The 9,450-nt window shown below is 40.8% G+C and overlaps 1 protein-coding gene across 1 annotated transcript in view; it reads right to left on the reverse strand.

The window, feature by feature from the left end:
* The window catches only part of stox1 (storkhead box 1), a 30,150-nt gene extending 22,634 nt beyond the window's left edge, over positions 1 to 7,516 (reverse strand). Inside the window, exon 1 of the mRNA XM_006630575.3 lies at positions 7,046 to 7,516. Within this exon, the coding sequence (XP_006630638.2) occupies positions 7,046 to 7,376 (331 nt within the window). The 5' untranslated portion in view covers positions 7,377 to 7,516. The remainder of the gene's footprint in view (positions 1 to 7,045) is intronic.
* Between the last annotated feature and the right edge of the window lie 1,934 nt (positions 7,517 to 9,450).

The following is a 9,450-nucleotide window of genomic DNA, read 5'->3' on the forward strand; positions in this document are numbered from 1 at the left end:
GAAAAGGTCTGGAGTTATTAAATAATGCAGAAGCAAATGCTGAACGGATCTTTGGATTTCGCTGGCAGTGTATTCCATACAAGTTGTGTAATTTGTGGGAGCTTTTGGATGATAAAGGAAATTTTCAGACATTTCTGGTACACAATGTGTCGGCATGTTTGAGAGACAGCAATTCCCTGCAATCCGCTTTTCTTTCCAAGACGCTTACTGTAATGGCCCTTTATTATTCAGATTAAGCTGCTGTTGTCAGCACTGATGCCATCAGCCTCTTTTACATTTAGGGTCTTTACTTTCGGCCCTGGCACCACATACAAAACCACTGCAGAGGTAACCATTATGATGCGTATAACTAACTGCCCCAGGCAGGTTGTGATCTTCACCTGCGTCTAGACAATTACCAGTTGTAAATTCTAGCTATTCTTCAGCATGTACAGGCTGCCGTAGCAGCAGGAACAACATCATTTCACCCTGGAAATATTTGGAGTTTAGCTGACATGTCCATCTTTATGGTGTTTTTAATCATTTTTCTTTATGCAGGTCAATTACCCAAAGCTACAATATGCACTTGCCTTAGATATAGTTTGGGTGAATTAATTTTACACTGTAGATTGATTTGAATTATTTCTCTCATTTGATTAAGCAGACTTTCTGCCTCTCCAACACCCACTATAAATGTGTGAATAAAATTGCATGCTCAAAATGACTTTTGATGTCTCATGTCTTTCTGTTGTTTTGAAAAATCCACTGAGCGCCACACCACAATGAAGGAGGGCTGCCTTTAGAAAACCATTCCGGGTCTTCGAGTCGAGCTCCTGTCAACGGAAATCAATTAAAATGATAAAGAATGAAATGACAAAGCAGTTAAAGGTCGATGGAAGAGTAATGCCAGGAAGGAGGTGACTCCATCTCCGCTGTACAGGAAAAAGCAGTCACTGCTTTGTACAACAGGCACCCTTTGAGTTCATTTGCTCATCTGCTTAATTAGGTGAAGAGGGGATATTGGGAAATGGGTTAGTCGTCAGCTAAACTGATTGTTAACCGTAGCATTACATTTTAATTGTGCCTTGCTTTCCAAAGGTCTTATAATGCAAAACAATTAAGAACGTAAGAATAGTTTCAAATAAGAGCAGAAGTCTATGCCATTTGGCAGTTCGTTGATAATTGATCCAAGAATCTCATCCAGCTGCGTCTTGATAGAAAGCAGGGCATTGGCTTCAACAATGCGGCTGGGTAACTTGTCCCACAACTCTTCCCGTTCTCAGTTTTAAATGCACTTCCACACCTTTCCTACTTGTGCCCTCTGGTTCATGATTTACTGCTCATTTGGAAAAAAATCTGTTTTTTAAGTGCAGACATTTGACTGAAAAACAGCACTACCAAGTGTTAAACAACAGCATGGAGCTGTGGAAGTCAGTAAAACTATCCGTGTTGTTTTAAAATCTGGATGATTAAATAAAGCCAGGACTAATGCATCTATACTACTCACAACACTGAGTGCAAATACGTTTTCATAACATATAAAGCAGAAAACACTCTCTGATTAGAGACATAGCATATATATTCACTTGCAATGAAAGCTGCAAACCGTAATCCTAATGGCTGCTCATGTTCTTGCTACGGTGTTACAGTGGGCCCAGGTCTGGGGGAGAGATGAAAGCTTGCGGTCGTGCTGTCTGGCCAGGAAACCCAGGAGCGAGCACCATCTCCAGCTGTGCCATCACCCTCATTAGGTTCATGCGCTCCCGCCACAGTGCTGCTCCTGCCTGACAAACAGCAGGGCCAAATGGCAGGCCTGACACCGAGCCTGACCCAGGCCGGATAAAAGAAAACACCATGTGCCAAATGCTCAGGAGCATGACAAGCAAGGAGAAAACCACCCTGTCTGGAGAGCTAAACTGAATCCGCATTTCAGTCTTTCAGTCCTAGAAAACAATGTGCGCCCCCCCCCCCACCCCCACACCCACAAATGGAAGGATCTGATTGAAAAAAAACATGCTGACCACAAAGCTCCTGGGCAAAGAAATCTCAGGTCCCGTGTCATTTATTATAACTCGCAGACACTACCTGCTTTATGCTTCTTTAGTTCTCTGTTAACAAAATGCTACAAAGTACTGACCAGAATAAGTGTGGTGATTAATTTATCAAAACAAACAAAAAAAAAAAACATTTTCCTGAGCTGCAATTTTTCTATGACTCCTAAGAGCCATTGATAAAAAAAAAATTTGTAGGCTACTTTCAACAGTGTGGCACAGTTCTGAAATGGATTTAAGCCTTGTGGCATTCAGATTCGAATTAGAGCACATGCTAATCTCCAACTGCAAACAGCTATGCAACTGCAATTGCAAGATATGCATATAAAAGGCACAAATGAAGGTGCAAAGAACCCAAAGCAACTGTCTGGTTACAACTGTCTTTTTATATCGACCTTCAAAGGTGCAGACCTTTCAATCAGTTATTCACAGCTGTACAAGATTACCAGAGAAGAACAGAAGAAGAGTCTGTTATTAAAACAAAACCAGTTAAATAAGACGGGTACACATTTTCTGACACTTTTTTAAGCACGCTACTTATGGGGAATAATACCTTCCACAGCAGCCATGTTTATAACAGAATGGCTTTGAAAACGACATCTTAACTTTGAACCTACGACCCCAAGCAAGGATTAACCTTCTGTTTGGGCAAACAGGAGGAAATGACCACCCAGCAGGTACTCCTGTGCTTTATTAAACAGCTTGTGTATGGTAAACAGATGGCACCAAGTGAAAGATTTGGAAAGTTAAAATTGGCAGAAGCACACCACACCACTCAATTTTAACAGCCAAGGTGGAAAACAGTCATTCCGACAGATATATACACCACCCAGTCTGAATTAACTCACGTCCCCCACTGTGAAACAGTAGAGAAGCATCTTCGACACCATATAAAAAGTGCAAATGACAATGGAACCCAAGAACATAGTAAACCATTTACATTAGAAGATATGCTGTATCACAAACTGGTAAAAAAGAGAAAATGGACTCTTGGGAAGCCTTTCTTAAGACCGTTAAGTGGTGGAATCTAATCCCCCCACATCAGTTTCGTTTCTTCTCACCTTAAAGAAGATGTGCTGTTTGTACCATCAGCTGACAACTTGTTTCTCACACAGTCAATCATTCCTGCTATGTTAATTGAAACCTATCTCACTTTTGTCTAAGCAAATCATGAAGGTATGCAGTGATGGTCTGCTCCTGATGGAGGAGTTGCTGTCTGTATTTTAGTACATTTGCCAGACAAGTGTAGTCAATGGTGCATTTACATTTTGTGATGTGTCACTTCTTAAAATGCATCACCAGAAGGAAATCATCTTTACAATCTCAGAGTCCATTATATAACAACAACTTTCCTGCTACTGGGGTGAGTGTTAAAACAAACACTTCAAAAACCTCTGGTGGTGTCACAAGACAGTAAATGTAAGGTTTTGGATTGGTTTTGGATACATCCCTTACATGGTTTTTAAACATTATGCAAATGATGAGGCTCAAAATACAGTACATATGTAAAAAAACACTCTCTGTGTTAACAAGTATCATCTGTTATAAAAACCAGCCTAATTTGCCATAATCCCAGTTTAAATTAAAATGGAGCATTTCCAAAAACAAATGACAAGGCTTGTAAGGTGAGTTTTATTGCCCCAAAGAAACTTAAAAGTCTCATATGCAGTGTAGTTTCCTGTAGGGCTAAATCTGGTCCTTACAGAGACTCTTAAAAAAGGAAACATATGTTTGTACAGGACTTTACAATATAATGAAGAACCACAAAGTGCAATTCAATCGCTCACAGAAGTAGAGACAACTCTGAGCATTTGTCTTTTTAATAAAAAATATTTTCAGTTCAAACCATATTTTGACCATTAGGCTACACGATACTCATTGGCCATTAACAAGCATGATATTCTGGACAACTTAAGAGTGCTATTGTCCATGTCTGCTGTGATGTATTTTATTATATCAACATACTACGATTAAAAAACAAGGAGACATTTCCTCCCAAAAGACTTAGATTAGACAGCCAGATAGTCCGTCCCTTTCCTCTTTGTTTTGCTATCTTTTTATTGGACAGGAAGTAATCCAGGGTGTTCTGTTAACATTGAAGCATAACTGTAGTTTGTTTCAGATCATAGAAAGGTGGAAATCTTACAGACTTTAAATTTCCAGTTGTGAATCATGAGGTTCACATTTAATGTGTATGAAACATTTTTCAACTCATTCCCTGAGCTGCCCCTCAAAGTCCCGACACCATTGTAGGAGAAAAGTATCACTACTCATCCTTTAAACAGAATCTCTTTCACCGAAGCTCACTTCACTCCTGGGCCTGTCTGATGTCTCCAGTAAGCCTGTGCTGCCCAGGTCCCTGTTCTTAGCCTAATTCTATCATTTTAACAACCAGTTCACGGTAGTTTGAGGACACCCAGGAAGATCTGAGTGCCAACCGCTGGATTAATCCCAGTACACTCCACATGGTTCAGGTAGAAAGACGGGCATGTGGTGATAGTTAAGATTTAGGAAGTGTTGTGTTACTGAGTTGGGCACAATAACAATGTCATGAAAGCAATATTTTTCCTTAGTGCTGATGTCAGCGCTGTTTTCAACACCGCATATCCTCTCAGTCTAAGTCCACCCATGACTATGTCTTTCCATCTTAAGAACACACATTTCCACATCACTGGGATATAGTTAATGTGGGACATCCTTTCTGTATGTCACAAACAGCAGCACCAGAAAAAAAGGACCCTTGTAAATGCATTGTCTTCATTACTGCCTGGCCAATGCTCGCTGCTCAGCCGGTGTTTAATGAAACATCCTTCCTCTTTTTGAAAGGGCCATAGAAACATTGCACACCAATGCCCCTGTCAAGCCCCTCGCGAGTTTCTTTTAGGCTCAGAGTTAAAGGAAGACAGTTTCCGATCGCGCTGCAAAGTTGTACAGAAAGCAAAAGAGCCTAGCTTGATAGCTTTTTAGTCATGGGAAGAGTTGCTGTGGAAACATCCATCCTCTTCCGAGCTCTTCTCAGGCCAGTTGAACTTGAGATTGTGGATGCAACCTACTGCATATCTGTGGGGAAGCACAAGTATGCTTATGCTCACCTTTTTGGGGGTCCATTAGTAGAGGATTTTTACATTACTTATAATGTAAGGACAATAGAAAAACAGAATCCAACTGAAAATGAATGTTGGGAGCGTCTCCTTTAATTTCTGAATTAAATACTGAATTTCAGTCTGCCAATAACTGACGGTATAAATATTTAATGTTCATGCATGAGCAGGCAAAAGAAACACTGTATGCTGGAGACTAGCGGTTACCACAAACTTCTTTAATTCAACCAGCCGGTCTGGCAAATTAACTGCTTCATTTATAATTCGTAAAAAGCACAAAAACGAATGCAGGCACTTCCTTTTCCACACACAAAAAATGGTTAAAAAAAGATGTAATATCATTAAAGGCATTTTTTTTTTCCGGGGCTATAAATACCGTCTATCCTGCTAGGAATTCTACAAGCTACAGTGTCTCTCGCTCATTATGTTACTGTGCCTTCTTCCAAGACCGTAATTCAATTCTGAGGCTATTATCCCGTAAGATCAAAGGGAGCGGTTATTTGGATATAAAGGAAGTTTATCTAGTTGTAAATTTCGAAACTTTAAGCAGCCATCCCGGTGTGTGGCCCTATTCAGTGAAAAGAAATATACAGAAAACACACGCGATGTGTTTTCACGGCAAACTGGCTCTACCACTATATGGGGTTTAAAGTGTGCAAATGATTAACAAATAATTCCTTTTCAACGTTAATCTGCTTCCGTTCCATAAGACTCCAGTTCAGCAGCATTTATTTTTACCTTAATATCCACGGTTATTTCATCAATTTTCAGCACGGATATTCCAATGTCATGGATTCTTATGCGTTTATAATATAATGATATAGATAAGCCTATAAAATAAAACCTGGCAAACAAAAAACATTAAAATCAGAAATAAATTCACGTGAAAGTGTCTTCAAATAACTCGTGTTTATGGTTTAAAGAAATTACACGTCAATCGTAGATGATGTGTTATTCTTTTCAATGTTACAGGCTTGCGTTTAATTTAAAGAAACTACATCTATTACATGTATACATTTCAAATTACTACTAGAGGTTCCAGTGGTGTAATGTTTTGAAATCAGTGGCACTGTGGGGTCAAGCAAATTAAAGAGTTGGTTTTATTTCAAAACATTAAATCACACCTCTTAATCTATCAAAACAAGCACTGGGGCGTAACACACTCCAGCGCACGTCAACGGGACCCAAACACTGTACAATAAACAAGTCTGATCAAAGGTTCACACTACATTTATGACAGGTGTTATCGTGCTGATCTCTCCACAAAACTTAGATACAAACAAAACTTCGTCTGAATTTTTTTCACTTTAAATTCTAGAACCTCTGCGGAATTATTAAAATCTTTGGACAGTTTCTTAAGGTTTCGTTTTCAAGCAGTAAAACAAAACATTCTGTCTCATCAGAACAATAATTTACCCCACACACACCACCAAAAGTATAAATTAATTGCTGAAATATATATATTTGCATCTTCATCATTTCGGATCAGGTTAGTGCAGTGCTTCATCAACGCGTTTTGAATGGCCGCATAGCTTAGTTAACCGCTTAGGTCAGGTTAGTCTGAAAGAGTATCACGGTGTGTCGGAGCTTAACACGGGAGACACTGGATACACGCTGGAAGGACGCAAGACACAAACACGAGCGAGGGGGACAGTTTAGAGACGCCACCTAACACAGACAGAAAGCATTCTCACTGTGGCAGGAAATTTCAGCGCCCGGTGAAAAACCGTGCAAACACAAGGAGAACATGCAGACTCCACACAGAAATCCAGCGTCGAACCCAGAGTCCAAGAGCTAAGCGCCCTGCCCCCATACAGCTGTTTCAATCCTTTTAAAAATTCACATGCTGGTTCGTTAGCTAGTCGATACGAAGTGACTGGACGCGGTTCTAAACGACGTTTACGGCGGACTTACCCACTGCTCGGATGGCAAACCCCTTCGGCGACCTCAGAGCCCTTCGCATCCACGCTTCCCTCAGCACTTCCAAATTGTTTGCGCTCCCCTGAACCAGGAGCACAAAATTCTCCAACCACCCCTGGAAAACAATCTCCTCCACGGCTCTGACCAGTCGCTTATTCCAAAAGCTCCGCAAATTCTGCGATTTAAAATCGGCGAAAATGTCTTGTCCGCTGGGGCTGGAGCCACTGCACTTGCCCCCTGCGCCTGTGGAGCTCTCCCCGTCCTGGCCCAGGACCAGGGCGAGCGACGCCGCTGACAGCTGCACAACCCGCTGCTGCTGGGACATCTTCCCCAGTGGTGTGCTCACATCAAATTCACCTTCACTCCGATCACTCTAGACAACCTCGACAACCGTGTCTGCGCACTCCAGGTCGGCACAGCCCCGCAAACCTCAGCTGCCTGCACAGGACAACCTCCGTGTGAACAGTTTCCCTGCGCTTCCAAGGCAACGAGCAGGGGCAGCAGCGAAAGAGGCGGAGGGGAAGGTTTCAGCCATTGAAGAGAAACCAATAAAAAGGCTTTATCCGAGAACAGAGGCGTGTTCGCTTTCTAATAAGATGCGTAAATGTAGTTCACAGGTGCTGCTGGGGGCGGAAGAGGGAAGGTGAGAACTGTTCAGCGTGCTTTTCGCGGTACCGAGCCATTTATCATCTTTCTTTCAAATGATAAATCACTCGTAACAAGCATGTTGAGTACCGCAGTGGTTGGCGACTTCTGTGTCGCCAGCTTCTGTCAACCCTTTTTTCAACACCCTCACATTTATGACGATTCTTGTTCCATTTCCATTCTCTCATTTCGCTTGCTTAATAAACAGAAAACAAGGCAGCAGGTACAGGAAAAAAAAAAAAACTTCAAGCAGATCGTTAACATTAAAATCAGAGTCGAGTCCGTAAAAGTTCCGTGTTTTACGGTTGATTGACAGTCATGACATTTAATAATTACAATGTAATTATTGCTTACATTTATATAGCGCTTTTCTGGGCACTCCACTCAAAGCGCTTTACAGGTAATGGGGATTCCCCTCCACCACCACCAATGTGCAGCATCACCTTAAGTATATGAAACAGCATGGTTTCTCCTTAATTTGGAACCGCGACAGTAAGGGATTGGTTATGTTACTGCTTTGTTGAAGACCTAGCTAAGGTTATGCTAACCCAGATTTTAAATGGCCATTGAAGAAACCCATATTAAAAGTTCTGCTCCTCCTAAGGAGCAGCAGAGGCGAACAGAAGAACGCTATATGTAACTGCATTACAAATTGCATATGTAACAGATATGTTTTTCTAAAACGGTAAGAAGAACGACACTGAAAAAGACCATCACAGAGACCTCCTGCGTGTACAGTGGGGCTGCCATTACCTACATCAAACGAAGTTTCGGCTTTTACCTTCGAAATGACTTTCAGTTGTGTAAATTAACATTTAGTACTTTCATGCTGGAGTTCTAAGAAAGAGGCTTCCCACAAACACGATTTAATTTTCTATACAAACGGTTAGATTACACGTCAAATATCATGAAGCAAGTTGTAATTTGCCGATATTATGGTTAGACTCACTATATAGAAATACTGTACAGTAGTAACTGCTTTACCTGAAGTGTATATATATATAATTAGCTTTAAAACATATAATTTTCTTTACAAGCACAAATGTACTATTAACATCTGTTATGAATAATCCTGTTTTGGTGTTGGTCATCATGTGAGAATTGATTTGAACACAAGCATATGTGTAAAACAGTATTTAGAGACTTTAAGGTTGAAGATTAGAGCTGTGTGACAACATGACTATTAGGACTTTAGATCTGTTCAAATGCTAATGGAAAACCCTCAGGGCCTTTTTGTTTAAATTAATTTAATATGTTTCTTCTGTGTATGTCAAAAACCACAGTGCAGATTAAAAATCAGATTTATCTTGAATCGTTTTGCAGGGTGCTCAGTGTAAACACTGTGCAGCCTTTCTGCCTTATGTTTAAATTCAAAGTTTCCAACATGAGGAAGCACTCTGTGAAAGTTTCTAATTACGTTGCAGATGACCTGGCAACATTCAGACCTCCCAGTCGTGAGGAGAATGGTGAATCAGGTCCCCAGCTCTGAACATTTCCCCTGTCTTAAGAAAAGCATCGTAAAAAACAATAGTCTGGTAGCAAATGATCCATACTGTAGGTGACACAACTTGAGGGGCTGCAGGCTTCTCAAGAGAAAACGCGCCTTCCTGTTGGGACTTCAGACATTACAAGATCCACTTTTTTTTTTTTTTGAACTGTCTAAAGCATTTTTAGTGTCTAAGCTATAAGATGAGTTATATTTGTGCATATAGGATGTTAATCAGCCACAAGGTGTGATTTTCCAAAGACATTAC

This window comes from Lepisosteus oculatus, chromosome 4, assembly GCF_040954835.1.
Source record: "Lepisosteus oculatus isolate fLepOcu1 chromosome 4, fLepOcu1.hap2, whole genome shotgun sequence".
Classification (NCBI taxonomy): domain Eukaryota; kingdom Metazoa; phylum Chordata; class Actinopteri; order Semionotiformes; family Lepisosteidae; genus Lepisosteus; species Lepisosteus oculatus.